The sequence below is a fragment of the Microcaecilia unicolor genome, chromosome 7 (genome assembly GCF_901765095.1).
Source record: "Microcaecilia unicolor chromosome 7, aMicUni1.1, whole genome shotgun sequence".
NCBI lineage: Eukaryota > Metazoa > Chordata > Amphibia > Gymnophiona > Siphonopidae > Microcaecilia > Microcaecilia unicolor.
Genome location: NC_044037.1, coordinates 213,975,873 through 213,999,859, shown reverse-complemented (window position 1 = coordinate 213,999,859; position 23,987 = coordinate 213,975,873). Strand labels below are relative to the sequence as shown.

The 23,987-nt window shown below is 40.9% G+C and overlaps 1 protein-coding gene across 2 annotated transcripts in view; it reads right to left on the bottom strand.

The window, feature by feature from the left end:
* The window catches only part of PDE1A (phosphodiesterase 1A), a 595,639-nt gene that overhangs the window by 212,566 nt on the left and 359,086 nt on the right, over positions 1 to 23,987 (bottom strand). For both annotated transcript variants that reach the window (XM_030209839.1, XM_030209840.1), the window contains one exon: positions 8,563 to 8,676. In XM_030209839.1, coding sequence (XP_030065699.1) covers positions 8,563 to 8,676 — 114 coding nt within the window. The remainder of the gene's footprint in view (positions 1 to 8,562; positions 8,677 to 23,987) is intronic.

Here is a 23,987-nt window from a genome sequence, read left to right as displayed (position 1 = left end):
TTCTTTACCCTTGTGCTTGTATAGCAGCTTCTGTACCTTTTCAACAGATCTTTATGTTCTTTCAAGGGTTTCTCCCTAAACATGTCTTGATAAGATGAGGTTTCTTACATATAGGACACTGGCAGTCTGGATCCACCACTTTCCCTGTAGTACGGGGATGATCAGATGTTGGAGTTGCCATGGATGACACATCTGTCATCTGTACAGCTACAGGTTTCCTGCTGTTGCCATACTTTTTGACCGGCCTTTCATCCAAGAAGTAGCCTGCCTTGACTGCAAGTATATCATACTTGAAGCTGGGATCATTTCTCCTCTTTACCAAATCCTGGATAAACTTTACAAAGACTGTGAAAGGAGGAAACGTCTCTTGATGGTCCTCATTGTACTTGGCGTCTACTAATGACCATTTTTCTCTTATATTATATGGCAGCTTTGATATAATTTCATTTATGGCCCAAGCTGTATCCAATTAGTGCAGAGAACAGTATCATAAAGGAGGCTTTGCAGGTCTGCAGCAAACAGCAAGAAGTAGAACACAAAGCAGATCAAGAGTCCAAGAAATTCATTATTAAAAAAGACCCCACGTGGCCACGTGTCACCAAGATGGCTACATCAGGGGTTTGACATAAAACTAATAAATAAACATACAAACCAAAATGAGTAAAACTCAAATAAAATATTAAAAATATCATCAAATTTAAAATGGACATGCAGAAAACTTAAAAAATGACACCATACATATATGCAAACAAAATTTGAAGACACATAGTCCTGAGGTCCCAATCATATAATTATATAGAAACCAAAGAGTACAAGCAAGTGCAGTGACTGGACAACATAATGCAAAGTGGATGAAATAATATGTTTCACAAACAAATGTGAAAAACAGCATGCACATACGGTGTTTAAAGCATGGCATAATATGAGTGATAGAATGAAACAGGCAGTCTTCAAGACACATAGTTCCAAGAATTTAAAACCAGTCCAAAAGATGAGAGAAGAGTGCAGCCAAGGCAGTTAGATTGAGACAAGACACAGAATGACTTCAAAAAGCTGAAGCCAAGGAGGTTAGTCTCCCCTTCCCTCTTCCCTGCGCAGCTATCAATCTTATACACCCAAAACAAAGCAGAAAAACCTATGAGATGATGCATTCACGTTGTCATTCTTTATTGTTGGTAGCATTTTTATTTGACCTTACTTATATTTTCAAAAATGCCGACTTGTGCAGCATATGGATGTACACAGAGGAAGTATCGGTTTCAACAGTTTGAGTAGTAATTAGTTCTACATCATAATCATTAGTTTTCTTGAACAATCTCTTTGGTACTTGCTCTTACAATATACTACCACATAAACGCTAATGGGAGCAAGTTCTTACTCTATTCTAACAACTGCAATGCTATAACTGCAGCTGTTAGAATAGAGTAAGAACTTGCTCCCATTAGCGTTTATGTGGTATCATAATCATTAGGTAATTTGGAAGGGCTGGTTATAGGGACGCCCTATTTTCATGCAGAGATATTTTCACCTAGTATAGAGCTAGCAAAACAGACATACTATGGGAATCAGTTTATCATATACAGAGTGACCACTTTGACACTGGACAATGAAGAACCAGTTAAGGGGTAGTAAGCTACAGAAGGGTGATGCTGCTGGAAAAACTCAGCTCACTGACAAAGAGGTCATAACAAAAAGGAACTTTTGCACCTGGGGCTAGATGACCTGTTTTTCTGAAATATGAGATGTGACATTTGACAGTTGAGATGCCGAGGTGATAGAACAGTGTAATGGGTACAAGTATATAATAGAAGAGAGCATCCAATGGAAAATGTGAAGATAATATAGGTCTGATGGAAAAAATGGCTGGAGGTAGCAGTTAGGGGAACTCCAGAATAATGGTTGAACACCTGAACAGAAGTCATGTAAACACGTATTTCAGCCAGTCCCTAGCCTATATAAATATAACTTCAGCAGAAAAGGGGGGAGGGGGGCAAATTTCACTAACTGGTGAACCAGGTAGCGCAGGATCCCCCTCACCTGGCTTAGCTTTTTGGTTTCTAACCTGTTTTATTTCTTGCTCCAATCATAATAAACCAAGTAATTGCTTATCCCAGCTCTGTAGTATTTACTTTTTATTTCTAAGTTACTAAGTAATTTTGGTATAGTAATTTATAACTAAAATAGGTTTTAGCGTGTGAAGGAAAGAATTAGTGTACAGGCAATTGGGGGGATGCTTGAGGGAACGTATGAGAGAGTTGTGTGCTTGTTTTGAATGAGTGCTGGAAGTGTCTGTTGTGCTCTAAGATTTTGTTAGTTTTGTAAAATTGAAAAAGTTTCAATGGCCAGGTGTGGATGTAAAGTTTGCATCTGTTGCTGTTACCCATTGTCTGCCGGGGATTGTAGTGGATTTATGATACTACTGTTCCAGATCCTGTTCCATGTCTCTTGGGTTGTACTACCTTACTTCTTATGTTGTTACCACATCTGTTCATTGCAGTAAAATACATACTAATTAAAAAAAAAAAAAGAATAAACTTGGATTTTTTTTTTTACTCACCCCGAGTGTGAATGAACAGTAAAAGAGGAGCCTCCAAGCATCAAGCCTTGATTATTCAAGTTCCTCTATGGCTAAGGCCTGGAGAAGAGTCTCTTAAGTGCTACAATCTCCTTGTTCATGAGAGATCCTTCAGTGTGATAATATCTAAGCAAATGTATGCCCAACTTGCACATTCACAAACAAAACAGATTAACATACAAACCAGAGAACCACCCACATAAGTAGTCTGTATGTATAAAACACAGGCAAAACAGATATATGCACGCTCTGATTGTAAATTTGTTACCTGTAACATTCTCATCATATTGGATAGCACCCACTTAATCAATTTTTTACAAGTAGTTTTCTATACAGTTTACCATTGATATTATTTAAATATATATAAAATATCATATTAGAAAGGGTGTATAAATCAGAATTGAAATATCCAGGTTTGGAGGTCTCCAGTTACACTAGTATTTTAGAGCAGGATTCATCAACATAGAGCCTGCTTTAAAATGCTAGCAAATAAACATCCATTTCTCACTGTAAGTGCTGCAGAAGCATCCATTTTGAAAACATAAGCATCTAAAATATCAACCGGCACGTAAATGTTTATGTCAGCCATTGTAGAATTATAATCATATATTTTCCCAAAGCAGTCACAGAATTTAGTATCCCCTCCCAGTTTTCCTTTCTGGGGTGGGGGGCATCAATCACTGGGGGATTAAGGAGACGTTCTTCCCTAATCCCTCCTATAGAGTGCTGCTTAATAGAAGCACTGTTCTGAAACCTAAACCTCACAGGTAGCAGGTATACATCCCAAAATCAATCTTTAGGTACACAGTTGTGCATTTCCCTTCTGAAATGGCCCTGGCCCAACCACATCCCATTACCAGATGCATGCGCTTCACTTCAGATGTGTATATTCCAGCTTTGTAAAATCTGGAATTAGACATTTATGCAATATAAATATCTAAGGGGGAAGTTATCAACATGGGCAACCATTAAGGTGTGCTATTTTACTATTAAGCCCAGTTATTTGTAATTGGGTCTCACAGCATAAAATGGAACCTTTATTAAAATAGCACGAGTTAGTGGTAAAATAACACATCTTAATAGTAACCCACATTGATAATAACACCCTTATATGCTGATTTATGCATGTCTAAAACCTGAATAGCGCTTCTACAATATGCACCTTAATATATAATACAGTAAGCAAGATGGTCATAATGGAAGTAAGTGAATGCTACTAAACAATTCTCTTTAGTTTCCTTGTTTTGTAGCTTGTTGTACAGCACTGATGGCCACTGACCACCAACAAACAAACACAATCTGTTCATAAAACATTCCAAACCTATTTTAGTCTTGACTGCCAAAATTGCTGTAAAACAGATGCAGGATAATGAAACTCTAAATCTATTGCTTAATTTCTAATCACTGATACAAGGAATACTGTCCAAAAGTTTCATTTGAGCGGTGATGTATACAAGAAAGAAGTGACATATTTATTCAAGGTGCATGTGTTGCATATGCACCCCCTGTCAGACCTGCCCCCCCTACCCGTACCTTAACATAATCTCCGCTCCCACCAGGGTAGCAGCAGTAGCACTCATAGACTACCTGTGGCCTGCACTGGGACTTTCTTTTTTGAGTTGTCCCACCCCTTCATGTGCAACTTCCTGTGAAGGGCTGGATGGTTCAGAAAGAAAGCCCCGGTGCAGGCCGCAGGCAGCCTATGAATGCTGCTGCCGCTGCAAAGACTAGAGTGGAGATGATTTTAAGGCACCAAGGAAATGGGGGAGCACAGGGGATGCACCCCCTGTTAAAAAAATCCTGGCTATACCACTGCAAGATAAACATATTTGCATGCAACTGGTAGAAAATGTATTTTGCCTTCGGTCTAAATTACAATGCAGCAAAACATATATGGGTCAATTCAAGAAAGGTCACCTAAAGTTAGGCGTCTAAATTTTGTGACCTAAGCATGAATTCTATAACAGCAATTATGTGCATGATTGCATTATAAAATACTAGTGTGAGTCAGCATTTATGGCACAACCATTTATGTCATATCTATGGCAGTTGTCAATGAATGTGCCTAAATGCTGTACCTTGCGCACATAACTGATAATATTCTATAAAATGGCACTGGAATAGCAGAATGCTTTAAACTGCACAAACAAATTTGGGCATGGGTCCAATTTGCACAAGCATTTAATTGAATGAGCCAATTAGCACTGATAATTGGAATTTTAACAAATTATTACTGCTAATTGGCTTTAATTGAAATTTACGCATGTAAATTTAGGCATGGAATCTGCAAGTAAATTTTATGTGTGGGTCCAAAAAGGGAGCATGGTGATGGGAGGGTCAGGAGTGGATCAGGGTATGCCTTTAATTTAGGCATGTTATAGAATTTGCAGGATCTGCACCTAATTTAGGTGTGGAGATTTACACCAGGGTTTCATTGGTGTAAATGACCATGCTTAAAAGTAGTCACGGTTCCTGGCACTAAGCGCTATTCCATAAGCGGCACCTAACTTTGAATGCCATTTATAGAACAGAATTTAGTGCTTTTCTTGGCACTGATTTTGTTTAGGTGCCATTTATAGAATTTAGTTCTATATAATTTACATGTGCACTTGGTAATCTCTCATAAATCACATGCATAAATGCAAATTAGTGCCAATCAAATCTAGTTAAGGCCAGTTATTGATAGTTATTGCCACATAAGCACCAATCAAGGGCTTATTAAGCATTTAGTAATGTGCATAAGTGATACCATTCTATAACTGTGTGTATAATTGCGCGCCTAGCTGTACACGCCATTTATAGAATTAGATGGTTATCACTTATAGAATCCAAATGAAGCTCTACAACCACAATATTTATTAAATGATATCACAGGATTGCTCAATTGCCTGGATTTCCTAGACTAACAAAACATCAGCTTCCATTATCACAAAAAAATCTAACCAACTACAGCTGATGTATCATCAATAGGATACATAGGATCAGATCTAATTCATTCCCTCGTTCCTTTCAGCACAAAGCAATCAGAAACCATGGGGATCGATATTCAGCCAGCAGCACTTAGCATTTTGCTGCCCGCCACCAGCATTATGCCTTGAAATTCAATGCCAACCATGTCCGGGCTTTGGCACTGAATTTCCAGGTTTCTAGAGACGGCTATATCATCGCTGGTTGTGTAATATTCTTGTATTGCATATTATTGTAACTCTCTAACAATCAGTGACGTATCAAGAGGGGGCGGTGGGGGTGGTCCGCCCTGGGTGCACGCCGCTGGGGGGGTGCCACGCGCGCCTGTCCTTCGTTCGTTCCATGCTCCCTCTGCTCCGGAACAGGTTACTTCCTGTTCCGGGACAGAGGGAGAATGGAACGAACAAAGGACAGGCGTGCGCGCCCCCCCCCCCCTGCGGCGTGCACCCGGGGGGGTGTCCTTTCGCCGGGGGGGGGGGGGGTCGCACTGCACCTGGGGGGTGGGGCGCATCAGCGATCCGCCCCGGGTGTCAGCCCCCCCTAGGAACGCCACTGCTAACAATGAATCATGTAAACCACATTGAATCTCCTAAGGTCTTAGACTGGCTCAATACTCCCACGAGAAACCTCTACAGACTCTCGCTGTCTCTATCGAACTGTTACTCTCACTCGCTGTCTCTACCAAACTGTTAACCCCACTCTATACCTTGTAACCGCCCCCATTGTTCCATGTAAGCCACATTGAACCTACCAATAGGTAGGAAAATGTGGGATACAAATGCAATAAATAAAATAACAAATAAATAAACACTTAACTGGCTATGGAGAACCACATAGAGATAGGACTGGCTTTTATCTGGCCTATTTATGAAGTTACCTTGGCTGGTTAAGTGCTTAATATTGGCATTTTAACTGGCCAAGTGATGATTCCACCACTGGAACATCCCCCAAAATAGCCAGTTTTGCTTTAAGGAGTTAAGTGCCACTGAAAATGACTGATTAGCCCCAAACAGGCTATTTAACCACCCAGGAGCCATTTCTGGTCAGTTAAATTGCTTTGAATACCGACCCCTTCATCTTTAAGAGCTTCTTAGAAATGCTTGTCTCTCCAGAGAGAAAAGGAATGAGTTGGTTTGGCAAGTATCATTTGATTCCAGCTCATTCAGATGATAAATACTTTAGGTGGAACTGAACACAACTGACAATGAAGTATTTGCATAACATCACATTTGGATTCTCTTCAGAATGGCTCTGGTATTAGAAGTCACTATAACACACCACCAGTATAAAAAGCTGAAGATTCTTGTAATAGATGACAGCTTCAAACAATAGGATAACATTGTTTAACAATATCTCTGGAAGCATTCATTCAGATTGTCACAGTCCTTTATTATGCAGTAACTTAACATTTAAAAAAGGGAATTTTAAAACTTATGAACTGCACGACACAGACCACTCACATAAGGGAGGCCTATTTTATCAGAATCTACGTAAGTAAATAGTGGCTGCCTCCTGCTATGAGATCATTGACCTTTTGAGTTTCAGTAAGGCTGTAAAAACTTGTTTGATCTAATTTGAAAGCTGATGGACTGAACAAAGCTGGCATGATGTTTTAATTATTTTATTATGCTATATTGTATTATGTTACTTTATTATGAATGTAAGTGTGTAACCCGCTCTGGGCTATGTCAGGAGCATGGGCTATAAAACTGAATAAATACATTTTAGAAAGCTACTATTGACATATGTAGATTTCAAGGGGTTTTGGATTTGGTGGACCAAAAATATAAATGTGTGTTTCCCATTTTACAATGGGAATAGATGTATATTTAAACAATTTTAGTCATCGGATTTTGTACCAGCTCTCAGGGATAAATAGGTTTTAGAAAAGTGCTCCTTTCAGACCAGGATGTAAATGAAGAATTTAGGAACTAATTGTTTTTTAATCTCCTGTTTTTTTATTTCCACTTAAAATGTTTAAAAAAAATTTTTTTTGGGTAGCCTCACTAGTTGTTAATTGCTGCCACTTCTATGTACAGTTTTGTGAAATCGGGCAGCTCTGTGAATAAATGTTGGTACACACGCATAGAAATTGTGAAACTCACTTCTATATATAAGTGCTGACACTTCTACCTGCAAGCTGTCAAATGATGCTGCTCTCATTTTCTAAGCAGAGTCTTGCAAAATCACTTCTCCCGCTGTATATGCCAGTAAATACATATGTATTTGATGGCATCCTTACGTGTATTTTATAAAAGCCTTTGTATTTGCTAGTCTTTGTAAAATATCAGAGAAATGCGAACTTCCTGGCCTGTATTTTACATTTCCTACAATGAGCCCCTGTTCAAAATGGGACTTCACATGCATTAACTTTGATTACGACAATGGCATTAAAATTCCAAAAAATGATATTAACAATGTAGTCAAGCATAACAATAGCACACCATCATTCACTATCTAGCAAATGTTATCACTTTACCAGCTATGCAGAAAAAGAGAGGTTTTGAATTTAAAACATGTTGAGCCCAATATTCAAAAGGGCTCAATGGGGAGAGGCTCCTGCTCGGATAAACCTCACTGACCTAGTCATCTGCCTACATTCAGTTGCTCTTAAGCAGGTAGTGCCGCTGAATATTGCCTCTGACCAATGTGGCACAGTCCAGTTGGGGCTGGGGCGGTCCAGAGGCAAAGCCTAGGCAGAGCCAGCACTTAATCGGTTAGGCTGTCCTAACTTAATACCAGCCACAGGTCAAAATATTGGACGCTACCTGGTTAACTTCTGAGTGCCACACTTATCCTAATATTCAGTTCTGGAGCCAGAATTTGGCCCAGTTTTGAATATCCTAGCTTAATTCAGCCCACAGCTGTCAATGGCTTAAAAACCACAGGCTGAATATCAGGCACTTTGATTTCCAGTTCTAGAAGGATTTCTACTCTAAAATAATCACCAAAATGTCTTGAAAATAAGGCCACCCATATTTCCATAAACAGGCTCCCAGAAAACTTCAGCTTTAACTTACCTGGTTTCATCAATATAAACTGCTTCCAATACTGACGCAGCATACTCGATATTCTTTTTTAGGTCTGCTACGTTAACATCACCTCTCTCCAACTGCTTTACCAAACATCTTAGTCTAGAAAAAATAGAGCGAGACAACATGTTATACTCATTGAATGGAATAACTCCTGATTATACAGTATAGGCCCAATAATCAAAATAATTTAACCGGGCATATATATGTAGGCTCATGATATCTGCAGTTTGACCACTTATTTTCATGTATTATATAAGTTTTATGTACGTTTTATTGTAACCTGCTTAGATTGTGTGGATAATGCAAGATATAAATTTGGTAAATAAATAAATAAATCATTATATTCCTTATATGAGGCTGTATTCTTGCAATGACTTAACTTCAGAAATTAAATTCCAAACTGCTTTTGCAAACTTATAGTCTGTCTTTCGGATTATTATTTGTTTCTAAGATGCTATCAATTGTATTTCATTTTGAATGTTAAAATGTATTCAAAGTTATCTCTAATGTTATGCTTAATAAGCAACTTATACAATATATTCAAATGTACCAATGTACTAGTTGTTATTTCTACTTTTTATGGAAATGGTTCACATCTAATTAGTGAGAAACTTGGGGCCCTGTTTACTAAGCCATGTTGTAGGCGTGTAAACTTTTTAGCGCAGTGTGCTAACAGTAGAGACATCCATAGGAATATAATTTTTTGCATTCCTACAGTGTAGCTTAGTAAACAGGGTCCTTGGTTTTATAAAATATAGATATCAGTTTTGGGGGTAGATCCTGAAATCCTTGTAAGATCATATAATAGCTTAAGATCCTCAGTGCAGACAATTTTAAATAAACAAGTTTTACTTTGAGCAATAGTACACTTTCAGCAAATTAATTCTGCATGCCTGAATCTCATGTAAAAAAAAAAAAAAGAAATAATAACATTTTTTCCTACTGACAAAGAAAGACACTGAGCTAAATATTTAAAAGATACTTTCAACCAAAATCCTCTTTATTTGGAGAACAATCATAGCAATTAAATCCTTTGAGAAAATGATTTATTCATCACATCTTCTGTTATTCCACCAAAGCTGGTTAATCCATATATATCTATAAAGAGATTCAACCTAAAGGTCAAACAGCAACTGGGTGGACAGAAACATGGAAACAGAGAATCTAATGAAAGATGGTGCTATTAGAATAGTAGAAGAAATTTAACAGAAACATAGAGGATTCTTATGTATGTATCCTGTTATAAAATTACCACCAAACTATGTATTTGAGAATTTCAAGGCCATGGCATCAGTTTCATAAACTATAGACCACAGCTCGTGCCTGCCTCTATTGATTACTGTAATGTTATATTTAGGACATTCATCCTCTACCACAAACAGCCCTGCAACTGATTCCTTTTAACTAGTGATAGATGACAAGAACACACTTATCTATCACTAATCACATTTCATTAGCTTGCTGTGACAGTACAAGCAAAATGTTGCTTTGCTTTAAAAGCTCATTTAAGCTGCCATAGCTACATAAGAGCTAGTTGAATTAAGCAAATGCTGAGTTTTTTTTCTCCACTATGGTCCTGTTAAGTATATTGATAATCAAAGTGCAGTTTTTACCTCATTGGCTACTATAACAGAAACAATTTGTATTTATTGATTTTCTTTAATATATAGATGTTTCATACAGTCCAAGTTATTCAGATGTTTAAAATAAAAAGTATTTATGCAATCCACTCTGCCACCAACTGCATATATCCTCTTTGGAGTGATTTTTATATTTGTTTTACTGTACACTCATCCTACTCTCAATTTAAGAAAAATGTGAAAATCCACCTTTTTAACAGATTTGTTTAAATTTATATCAATGTCAGTTATTTGGGTATGTATTATTCTTACCAAATATTGTCTTCATTTTTTTTTTTTTTTTTTACTTATTGTAAACTGCTACTAAGCCAAGTGGTATCAGTGGCAAGACCTTTTTTGCTGCAATAAGCATGCATTAGTGCTTACTGTAGCTTAGAAAAAGGACCCTACAGCAGTGGCGTAGCCAGACCTCCCCGCCGCTGCTGCTGCCTCTTCATATACCTTGGCTAGCGGGGTCCCCAACCTCTGCCAGCCACACCAGGGGACCCAGAGCCAATTTGTGGGGCCCAGGTCCCTGTAGCCCCGGTAGCTATGCCACTGCCCTGTAGTACATATTTGCAAAAGAGAAGGGGGTGCATATGGGTTGAGCCTGAGCAGGGCTCGCACTTAACATGCATACCTTACAGAATACTGTAAGTTACATATGTGTCTCTAACACTTTTTTAAAGAATTGATGTCTTTGCTTTTGTTGTTTGTTTAAGAACAAGTGATCTTTTTAATTTCTTCTATTTCTACACTAGTCACATAAAGCTAATTTTTTTCATCTTGTGCAAAGCTTCCTTGGTTCTAGTCTACTTTCTATTCCTTCTCTTCCTGACCCACTCCTACTTTCTTCAAACAAAAGCCATAATATTACACACGCATCTTAGCAACCCCCCTTAACAACAAGACACATGCTGCTGGAAATATTAAGCTGCTTAGTGACAGTAAAATCTTCCAGGAGCAGAGAATAATTCTGAATTACATGGACAACATGTGTAAAGTTGAAAAAAAACCCTGCTTAGAATAATAAATTAACTATAATATTGCATGAAATGTAACTTTAGTGATTTTTTTTACCTAATGATTTTCACACATATTTTTAGGCATAAACATTGAAAAACCCTTATGCCATTATACAACAACTTAACCTCTAGTGATAGAATGACAAGATTACCTCTAATGGTCACCATCACCATTGTGAAACCAGTGTCAGCAGGGGCAGGAGCCACTGGGGATCACTCCTGGCCCAAAACAGGTAGGCCCAGGGGGGAGGGCCACAGGAGGGTTGGGTCTTTGGGGGGGGGGGTTACATGTGGTTGGGGTCTCTTTGAGAGGGAGTATGTGGTTGGGAGCTTCAGGAGGGGGGGCTTGTGTTTGGGGTCTCTTGAGGAAAAGGGAGAACAGATCCTTTGCCTACAATGGCCCCTTTAAGATGTGGTCCAGGAGCAGTGGAATGCATGCAGGTTAGAGGCCTGATACTCTCAGGCACTATGGATAACATATCTTGCAAGGTTGATTGCAAGCTACATTATTCATGTACCATAGGAGTCGCTAAAGTGCCATAATGAAATAGCACAGACTAGTGACTCCTGCACTTTAATAAACTACCCCTCTAATTTATGTTCCATCCACCCTGTTGGCTGTTTTTCCATAATTGTGTCAGATTAACTTCGGCTGCATTTGAAAAAGCCCTGGTTGACCAACAATTTTGAATCATGATCTGCCTGGAAGGGACATTCACCAGTGAGTACGGGCACTGCCAACACCACTTATCTTACAACAACAATGAAATAGTGTTATGTAGGGTTTTGAATGTCACTACCAAACTGTGGGTTTTCCCAAATAGGCAATCAATGCAACATCTGTAAGGTAGGGCGCACAGTCTCCTGTTAATCTCTGTCAAAAATCTAGCCATTATATTATATAACACTTGCAGCTTTCTAATGGCAAAATGTGGCCCACAGATCAAATATAGCCTGTATGACTATGTGTTGTGGCCCACTTGAGATTTTTAGCCATTTTTACCTTAATAGCTAGTACACATGATTTGGAAGCAAAGAATGCAGGATGGGTCATTAAAGGGTGATGTTATCAATACAGGCTTCCGTTAATATGGGTTATTTTACCACAAATAATGCTATTTTACCACAGATGGCATTTTATACAATGAAAACTAGTTACTAATAGCCCTGGTTAACAGTAAAATAAAATAAAAGTAACACTTGTAGACACACAGATGAATTAGTCACAACAAGGGTGACAAAAGAAAGTGCAGCAGACGATGTACAAACTAACGCCTTACAAAGGCCTTTTTAAAGACCACAACATTCTTTATTAAAGGACTCAATTTCAAAGAATCTTTTTGGACTCTTTCACCAAGATGTAGAATATCACCAGTATCATATTAAGCTCAGTCTAATATCAGCACACATCCACACAAAGACCCTTGTGGGCCAAAACACAACTCGTGTCAAGTCCTCGATGTCTTAATAAAGGCGTTAGTTTGTACATCGTCTGCTGTACTTTCTTTTGTCTCCCTTGATTTGACTGATTCGTTTAACAGTAAAATAACCCATCATAATGGTAGCCCTCATTGATAACTTCCCCCCTAAGTGTTACAGAAGGCCTTCTCCTTGTAGGACCTCCCTTGTAGGAAATGAAATTTGCTCCTCCTTATAGAGAGAGGCTACAGGGGAATTTGCTCCTCCTTATAGAGAGAGGCTACAGGTGGGTTTCTGGGGCTTCCCACCCACTCTATGATAAGCATATGTGATTTCCCACTCATCCTATGATTTGTTTCTAGGCAAAAATTAAATTACTAAAAGATACACCAATTAAAGTAAAATGATGAATCCTTATAGCTCCACTCAATTACTACTACTAATAGTTATCATTTCTATAGCGCTACAAGACGTATGCAGCGCTGTACACTTGAACATGAAGAGACAGTCCCTGCTTGACAGAGCTTACAATCTAATTAGGACAGACAAACAAGAGATAGGGGAATATTAAAGTGAGGATGATAAAATTAAAACTACCCCTTTCTCCCCACCTTGATGGTGTGTTTTCTGGAGTTCATGGGTGATGAGGTGGGGGGGGGCATGAATGCTATGGCACCCCCCAAACCTTTGCTAACCTTCCTCTTTCCCCATGAGGTCTTTCTTCTCTTACCTTGTATCTTGCATACTCAAGGCTGCCCGCTGGCCAGCCGGCTTCCGTCCCCTTCGAATAAGGGAAATCTGGAGGGGGTGGGAGCCAGTAGGCATTGTGAGAGTGGAGGAGTAGCCCAGTGGTTAGTGTAGCAGACCTTGATCTTGGGGAACTGGGTTTAATTCCCACTACAGCTCCTGTGACTCTGGGCAAGTTACTTACTCCTCCATTGCCCCAGGTACAAGTAAGTATCTGTATATAATATAAACTGCTTTGAATGTAGTGGCAAAAACCACAGAAAGGCAATATATCAAGCCCCATTCCCTTTCTTTAAGAATGGCCCTACAGAAAGATCTGTAAACTTCATCTGCATATATTGTTTTCCCCTTCTACCCTACACATAGTTTGGGAATACCTCTCTACAAACTGGCTAAAAGCACATATTCTAGGAAACCTTGAATCTATGTACTTTTAGATGGACTGAGTAAAAGCAATTTTCAAACATATTAACCTAGGTAAATGGCTTTGAAAATCTTGCTTCTGATACATTATATTGAAGCACAAGAATACATCAGTATAAAACAGATTATTCAGACCTCATTGCCTAACACTTGTGGTTTGATATAAAATTATAAAAGCAAGAGCTCTAATTATTCTGAACCTATCAATTGCAAATGGATTTCATTACACAGATTATAGACACATCATTTTTATTTTCTCATAGATACAAAATCACAATCTGTTTTCCCTTTTCTACTTGTGACTTTATCACATAAAATGCACATGCTTTATTATTAGTATATGTGGGTGGCTTAAGTATTTTCTGTAATATAGATGCTAAATTTGGCCTTTAAAGAAAAAAAATCCTAAGCATTTTGCCCCTAAAAGATGTATTGTACTTTGGGAATGGATATAATAGCTGAATCTAAGTGTAGTTAACCACTTTGCTTTTTAATGGTCTGAAGATAATTCTCTTCCATCTGTAATCACTGGAGCTCAAATAAGAGAAAAACAAAGATGTTTCCAAAAAGCAATTTTATCTTTTTAAAATTGATTAATTATCAGTCTGCCCCTTTGCACTCATTCAAGCAAGAATAATTAGCAATCTTAGCATAAACAACTATTTTGGTACAAGGAAAATTACTAAATGACTTCAAGGCTTTTTCATTGAAGTGTGATACCAAGAGGTAAATGCAAAGCCTCTGCGGTAACTGCTGGAGGTGTACCCAGTATCCGCCCAATGCATTAATAGATAGAACTTACCACCTCTTATTACGTTGACAATATACAGTACCGTCCCCCAAGCGCTCTGAAAGCAACTAGCATGCAAATGAATGCAAAACAGGGCTCTTAGCACAAGTAGCACGCAAATGCATGCTAAACTTATTCCTCCACAATGATCAGCAACCAGGGCACCAAATATTAGCCCGCTGGCCACAGCAAACCTTATGCCAGCTCAGAGCTTGCATTAGGGTTTGCAGACGATTGGGAAGGAATGGTGAACCCTGTCCAGCTTGCATTTGCATGCTAGCAGGCCCCCCATTCCTCCCAATGTAGCAGTCAGTCCCCCTGACACCCCATCACAGGTTTAGGGGGTACTGGAGATCCGGTGGGTCTCCGGCCCCACTAACCCCTCCTGGCATCCTCTCGCATGAATGGAGCCATGGTGGCCCAGTGGGCCACGAGTCGATCCCCTCCCCACCCCACCCCTGGTGGTCTTAGTGGCCCTTCCCCACCTCCTACCTTCAGTGAAGGAGGGAGGTGGCCTCCCTCCTCTTCCATTGGCACCGCCTCGAAAATGGCAGTGCCTGGATCGGTGCATCCTGGGATGTGCTGGGCAGGGCTTCACACCATATAATGGAGCTCACTTGACTCGGGGTGGAGGTACTTGGGGGTCCGGTGGTCCCATGGACATCCAGCCCCTGTGTTTTACAGGTCTGGGCTTTTGACAGCCTAGATCTGTCAAACAAGTATGGGAGGATTGTGCCCGAGTGCATGCTCAGGCAATATCCTCCCACACTTTTACCCTATGATCAGAGTGAAAAGCGTGATTAAATTTGCATGCTATTATCTCTGATCATAGGGGCAGTAAAGCCCCACACTGTTTCAGTGCTATGAAGTCTAATCCCAAAAGTAAACACCTCTCTGAAAGCAACCAGAAAAGCACTGGTATAATGGCTCATCAACAAAAACATTCATGAATGTTTGAAAATATCCCCAAACACCATCCACAATAAACACGTACCACAGACTGACATAGACATCATCAAATAGTCATGTCCGCCAATCGAAAATAACCCTTGGAAAATGTCTACGTGCGGAAGTGGTCCCATGCTGAGAAAAAGTTGTTTGCCAACATCAGGACGTCCCCTTCATCTATACCATGTCTATACTGGGTTCTGCATGTGGAAGCACATTTCCATACTGCCTCTACCATGTCCTTGAGAAGAGATCCAAACTTCTTGATGAGTCTCAGCTCCTGATGTACAGGAGGGAAATTATGAAGAGGCATCATCACCTGCCACCACAAAATGTTACCATGAGGGCCTGGAGGCTACTTAGGAGGATTCTGGCATGGTGAATTTTCTGCAGTGCTGCTAGGAACTCAGCATCAGCCACATGCAAGCACCACACTTTGCTAGGATCACATGCACCATGTTGGTGGGAAAGCCATCAGCCCCCCTCCCCTGCCCCACAACTCAGAAATGTGAAAATGCCAGAACATGTTCCACATGTCTAGAGCCCCCCTCCCAATCCAAGTCTGTAATAAGGGTCTGCACATCTCAGATATTCTCCCGCCTATGCAGAGATGCCAAGTTACCCAGTTCCAGGCTGAAGATTTTGGGCCAGTCCTAGATTTATCACCACCCCATCCTGGTGCATTATGGGACTTTTAGCACTGATTTCAAAGGGCAGGATCAGGCACTACAAATCTCACTCTGCTTTGGAATGTAAGTTCAGAACCATGGCTAGTTAAAAACTCTCCAGCCTGCAACTGGGTAATATTCCATCTCTGCCTATGCTCCAATCTGCCGGTCCATGCCTACAAACATATATGCTCAGTGGCAGCAGCTCACCAATGCACATCCTGGAACCCTAGGTCACATCTGCCATAGCTAACTGCCCATTACCACCTCTCTGCCCAAGTGCAGTTGTCCCCAAATCATCCACTATTCCCCTACCCACCTAACACCACACAGGACCTCTGGTTGTGCAGGGGTTACATACCCCTTATCAAGCCCCCAATCTGGCTCCCCTCAATTGTCACAGGCTATCTGAAGGGGCATATCAAAACATGTGCAACTACCAAAAGCCACCACCTGAACCCTATCTCCACTAACTGATGTTTTGTAGGTGATTGGGTATCCTCTGTGACTTGGAGGCACTCCAGCACCGGTACCTGCGGATCCGAAGGGAAGACAAGGTGCTGATTGGCACATGAGGGAGCACCTCAGAGCCCAACATGATTACCAACAACATAGCATCTTCATAGCAGTCATCTCCTCCAGCAAGGCCAGAGTATCCAACAGTCTACATAAAACCCCACATTCCCAACAAGTTGTTGCAGGCAACACCCCCCAAAATACCTGACATATCAAGGTGAGGAGAGGGGATAGGCAGTGCCACAACATCCCGCTGTGAGCCTGGCTGAAGTGCACTGCACCCACTAAAACTGCTCCAGGGACCTGCATACTGCTGTCATGGAGTTGGGTATGACATATGAGGCTGGCAAAAAAAAATTTTTAAGTCATTTTTTTTTTAGGGTGTGAGGGGGTTGGTGACCACTGGTGGTCATCTGGTCAGTTCGGGCACCTTTTTGATGCTTGGTCGCAAGAAAAATGGACCAAGTAAAGTCAGCCAAGTGCCAGGGATGCCCTTCTTTTTTCCATTATCAGTCGAGGACGCCCATCTCTTAATCATGCCCCAGTCCCGCCTTTGCTACGGTGCAGACACGCCCCCGTGAACTTTGGTCTTCCCTGTGACGGAAAGCAGATTATGCCGATTTGGACGACCTTAGGAGAAGGACGCCCATCTCCCAATTTGTGTCGGAAGATGGGCGCCCTTCTCTTTCGAAAATAAGCCTGTTTGGGAACTACCTGATCAACTTCTGACTTAATCTATACATTATGCTATTCTCATTTATACTCATGATGAGATGGCACGTTTGAAATATAATTTATCCTTTGGTGCTCTGTTGGTGTTACAGCAATATTTAATCTAGTATGGTAATGTCTAGCACTAACAATACAACCCTCAGAATGCAAATTCTTTTGCACGATTCAGAATGGTCTCTCAGGCTAGAATACAGCACTGTATATTGTTCTTTTGACCCCTTTTTTTTTTCAAGCCTGATATTTGATACCTGATTAGCAATCTCAACTCATAATGCTTCTTTTTGTCTATTTTTTTAGCACGTTCTGACTTGATACAATTTAGGACATTGTAATATATAGACATCTAAGACAAGGAGAAGGATTAACACCTTTGTGGGCTCATTTTTGAAAGAGGACGCCCATCTTTCGACATAAATCGGAAGATGGACGTCCTTCTTCCAGGGTCGTCCAAATTGGTGTAATCGAAAGTCGATTTTGGACATCCCCAACTGCTTTCCGTCGCAGGACCGGCCAAAGTTCAAGGGGGCGTGCCGGAGGCGGGACTTGGGCGTGCCTAACACTTGGACATCCTTGACCCATAATCGAAAGAAACAAGGACGTCCCTGATGAACACTTGGACGCTTTACCTGATCATATTTTTCTTACGACCAAGGCACAATAAAGGTGCCCGAAATGACCAGATGACCACCGGAGAGAATTGGGATGACCTCCTCTTACTCCTCCAGTGGTCCCTAACCCCCTCCCACCCTCAAAAAATATCTTTCAAAATATTGATTGCCAGCCTCTATGACAGCCTCAGATGTCATACTCAGGTCCATGACAGCAGTATGCAGGTCCCTGGAGCAGTTTTAGTTGGTGAAGTGCACTTCAGGCAGGCGTACCCAGGCCCATCTCCCCTTACCTGTTACATTTATGGAGGGAACAGTGAGCCCTCCAAAACCCACCAGAAACCCACTGTACCCACATCTAGGTTCCCCCCTTCACCCGTAAGGGCTATGGTAGTGGTGTACTGTTGTGTGTATGGGTTTTGGGGGGCTCAGTACACAAGGTAAGGGAGCTATGTACCTGGGAACAATTTATGAAGTCCACTGCAGTGCCCCTTAGGGTGCCCGGTTGGTGTCCTGGCATGTCAGGGGGATCAGTGCACTACAAATGCTGGATCCTCCCATGACCAAATGGCTTGCATTTGGTCATTTCTGAGATGGACGTCCTTGGTTTCGATTATCACCAAAAATCAGAAACGTCCATGTCTAGGGACGACCAAATCTAGGGATGACAAAATTTAAGGATTTGGACACCCCTGATGGTATTTTCGATATGAAAGATGGACGTTAATTAAAAATCAAGGGGTTAGACTGGGGAGGATGAAGACTTGTAAAGCAGTAATCCAAGAGAGTGAAAAATTGTCATGGTGGTAAAGGATATAATACCGCATACAAATCACCAGAAGCTGCTCATGGGATAGGAAAGGCTGATTGATACAACTATGTCTTAAGAGCCTTTTTAAATTTAGAGTGTGATATTTCAGCACATAAGTACTTTAGACTGGAAGGAAATTTCAAAGATAGAAGAAGACAGAAAAGGGAGTGTAAGAAGACCAAACTGAGAAGAATGGAGGCAGCAACAAAGTACATAAGGTATTAGAAATGATTAAAAGTAAGCTGGAACCTGGGTGTAATAAGACTTATGTACTATGATCAGTATCTTGAATTTCAAATGCATGGAGATGGGGAGTCAGTGTTCCTTTGGTAAGACATGGTCATACTAGTGAGTGTTATGAATAAGTTTCAGTGCTACAGACAGGATTTGACTGCATTGTTAAAATTTAAGAGGAAGACCATTGTATAAGGCATTGCAGCAATCCAAGCTTTTTAACTTGGTGTGGTCAGTAGGTGTGATCTGAAGTCAGTAGGTGTAATCTGAAGGTACCTCACTTTTGCACTGCTATTAGACTGGGTAAAAGGTATGTAGCAGTTTCCATTCCGCTCTGCCTCTTTTTCTTTCTCTCTTTCTCCATCTGTAGGTCTCTCACTATTTATTTTGTCAGCTAATGAGCTGGTATGTCATACAGAGGATGCCTAAAGTGATTAGCTGGGGTGACAGCAAACCAGCCTAGATACCAGATTGACGGAAAGATATTCAGGAAGCACAATTAACAAAATGACTGTGCCTTGAATCGAGCAGGAACAACTTAACTAATGAAAGGTGGGGGAGGGGGGGAGAAAGAACGTATAATCCTTGCACTGTAATCAAGCAATGGAAATCTGTTCTTCATTCAAAATATTGTTAGAAAGAATCTGATAAGACCGAGATAAGGTGTATCACAGTTAACATGAAATGTATTTATTAATAAAAATAAAAGAAGATACTACTTAGTTTCTGGCAAAGGTTTCATCAAATGAATTTTAAGTTTCCAAATTCATAAGTAGTAAGGCGGCAATTCTATAAATTGGTGCCTCATTTTAGGCAATGCAAAGGGGTGCGCTTAGTGCCAATTGTATAAGGGTTGAAGGGTGCGTCTAAGCCATTATAGAATAACTGTATAAAGCCACACTGACACACCAAAAATTACGCATGCCTACTTATAACAGTCAATGGCTGCTGTAGGTGGGCCCCTACCCACGAAGTATTTGCAACTGACAATATTCTTTACCTGTTGCTTATTGACACACTCATGACATGCCCATGCTCCTCCCACATCTACGTCCCCTGACAGTTGCACGCTAAGTGATTTAGGTACACTGGAGGAAATTCTATAAATGGCTCTCAAAAATGGGTACAAAAAATAGGTGTTAAACACTATTCTATAAAGGGTTCACACCTCTTACAGAATAGCACTTAGCACTGATTCCCATGCCTAACTGTAGACACCAGACTTACGCATTTTGAAATCTAGTGTAAATGCTGGCAACAGTATTCTGTAACTGCGTGTGCAACTTTTCAGAATATTCCTGACATGCCTCTGGACCGCCCTTTTTTTTTTTTTAGTTACGTGCTAGTAGACTTAGGTGCCATGCTTTATAGATGAAGGTGCAGCCATATGCATGTGCAAATTCTAATCAATGCTAATTAACTTCAATAATTGGTTGTTAGCACCCAATTATTGTTACTTAAGAACATCCTATATAATAATTCTCACCTCCAACGTTCTGACTTGCCTGGGACCGTGGCTCATTCTGAGTTGGTCTGCTAGGCTCCATAGATCAGGCTGACATCACCGTAGCCATTATGATGTCAACTTCAGAACCCGGGGGGAAAGAAAAACATGCCTCACAGCTGAACCATGTCCAGAGGAGGGTCGCTGGACATGGGTGGCTGGAGGGGGGGCAGGGGAGAGAGGAGGGTCACTGGACATGGGTGGCTGGAGGGGGGCAAGGGAGAGAGGAGGGTCGCTGGACATGGGTGGCTGGAGGGGGGGCAGGGGAGAGAGGAGGGTCGCTGGACATGGGTGGCCTGCAGGGGGGGGGGGGCAGGGGGGTCGCTGGAAATGGGTGGCTGCAGGGGAGAGAGGAGGGTCGCTGGACATGGGTGGCTGCAGGGGGGGCAGGGGAGAGAGGAGGTTCGCTGGACATGGGTGGCTGCAGTGGGTGCAGGGAGAGAGGAGGGTCGCTGGACATGGGTGGCTGCAGAGGAGCCGAAGAAAACCTTGCTAGCGCCCATTTCATTTGTGTCAGAAATGGGCCTTTTTTACTAGTAAAAACATAAGAATAGCCTTACTGGGTCAGACCAATGGTCCATCTAGCCCAGTATCCTGCTTCCAACAGTGGCCAATCCAGGACACAAGTACCTGGCAATCAACAGACATAAAACAAAATAAAACATGGAAATGATGATACCTTTTTTATTAGACATAACAGTGCATTTTTTGATTAGCTTTCGAAGGTAGCCCTTCTTCGTCAGATTGGAAACAAGCAAATGTTGGTAGATGACAGTATATACAAGTGAAACATCAAAGCATTTCAGTGACAGAAACCCAAATAGTAGCGACATTCCATGCTACCAATCCCAGGGCAAGCAGTAACTCCCCCATGCCCATCTCAATAACAGACTATGTAATTTTCCTCCAGGAACTTGTACAAACATATTTTAAATTCAGATATGCTAACCAGCTGTTACCATATCCTCTGGCAATGAGTTCCAGAGCTTAACTATTCTTTGAGTGAAAAAAAAAATGTCCTATTCATTTTAAAAGTATTTCTATGTAATTTCATTGCGTGTCCCCGATCTTTGTACTTTCTTAAAGAGTGAAAAAACAATTCACTTTTACCTGTTCTATGCCACTCAGGATTTTGTAGACCTCAATCATATCCCCCTCCCCCCAGCCATCTGTTTTCCAAGCTGAAGAGCCCTAACCTCTTTAGCCATTCCTCATGTGAGGGGAGTTCCATTCCCTTTATCATTTTGGTTGCTCCTGTTTGAACCTTTTCTAATTCTGCTATATCTTTTTTAAGATATGGTGACAAGTATTGAGCGCAATACTCAAGGTGAGATTGCATCATGGAGCGATACAGAGGCACTGTAATATTCTTTGTCTTATTTTGCAATCCTTTCCTAATAATTCCTAGCATTCTGTTTGCTTTTTTTGGCTGCTGTTGCAAAAGATTTCAGTTTCTACCACACCAAAAGAGAGGGGTGATAAACTTAGGAGTAATGTCAGAAAATTCTTTTTCATGGAGAGGGTGGTTGATGCCTGGAATGCCCTCCCGAGGGAGGTGGTGGAGAAGAGAACTGTGGCCGAATTCAAGGTGGTGTGGGATGAACATAGGGGATCTCTAATTAGAAAATGAGTGGTATAAAAAACAAAGCTTAAAGGTTTGCATACATGTTTGCATGTCAAGCAGTGCTTAAATGGCAACTCTGGCTATACCAACTAAGGTCGGTCCTGGGCTGGCTTGCACGACTTAAGATGGGCTGTAGAGAGTTTCTACAGAAGCTCCAGTAATTTGGAATGTGAGGACAGTGCTGGGCAGACTTTTATGGTCTGTGTCCCGCAAATGACAAGATGAATTCTTATAGGCTTTGATGGCAATTCCTGTATTTGGAACATAAGGATAGAGCCGTGAGGACTTCTATGGTCTATGTCCCTAAAACAACAAAAAAAAGACCATGATCAAGAACATAATATCATGTCCATTGTTGATTCAGTCTAGAATTGAGAATGAATGGACTGTTCATGTCTTTATCTGCCGTCACTTACTATGTTACTATGGAGTTCATTTTCAAAAGAGAAAAATGTCCAAAAAGTGGCATTAATCTGCATTTGGACATTTTTCTCACAAAAATGTCCAAATTAGTAATTTTCAAAACCAATTTTTAGACATTTTTCTATGAAGTCCATCAGAAGTGCATTCAAATTACAAGCCATGTAAGGGGCGTGCTAAGGGTTGGGATCTGGGTGTTCCTAATATTTGGACATTTTTCAGCCATAATGAACAAAACAAAACCGTCCAGGTCTAAAACTAATATGTTTTGAGCTAGACCTGTTTTTATAACAAATAAGACACAAAAAGGTGCCCTAAATAACCAGATGGCCACTGGAAGGAATCAGGGATGACCTCGCCTTACTCCCTCAATGATCACTAACCTCCTGCCACTCCAAAATAATGTGTTTTAAATCATAACTTGCCAGCCTCTATGCCAGCCTCAGATGTTATACTCGGGTCCATTAGATCAGCATGCAGGTCCCTGGAGTAGTTTAGTGGTGGATTCAGTGCACTGGAGACAGGTGGATACAGGCCCATACCTACTCCTACCTGTTACACTTGTGGAGGAAACTGAGTCCTCCAAAACTCACCAGAAACCCACTGTACCCACATATAGGTGCCCCCCTTCACCCGTAAGAGTTATCTTAGTGGTGTACAGTTGGGGGTAGTGGGTTTTAAGGGGGTAGGGGGCTGAACAGACAAGATAAGGGAGCAATGGTGAGATGTGTACCTGGGAAATTTTTATGAAGTCCACTGCAGTGCCCTCTAGGATGTCCTATTGCTTTCCTGGGATGTTTAGGGGATTAGTCTACAAAATGCTGGATCCTCCTACATCCCAATGGCTTGATTTTGTGCGTTTTGGACTTGAACATTTTTTTTTCAAAAATGGACCAAAAAACAAAACATCCAAATCACAAAACTTTGTTCAAAGCAGTATTTTCGAAAAAGAAAATAGGTGTTTTTCTTTTTTGAGAATGACCTTCTTTCCTATTCAGATTTTGGAGTCACATTTAGATGTCATATCGAAAATGCCTCTCCACGACATCTTGAGTGCTGATTCTTAAGTTGGATCCTAGCATCAGGTAACTATGATAAGGGCTCGTTGCTCAATGAACTTGTATGTGCATCTTTGGTGTGCACCCAAATTTGGGTGAGCAAATCTGGAAGTCATTTATAGAATCTGGGGGACTGCTTATAGAATGGTGCCTAGCTCTTACATGAGTAACTACTGTTCTACAGACTAGGCACACTATTGGTGCTTAAATCTAGGCCCCAGCTTTTCATATTAGGAACAAATATTGAGATTCTTGAAACCCTTG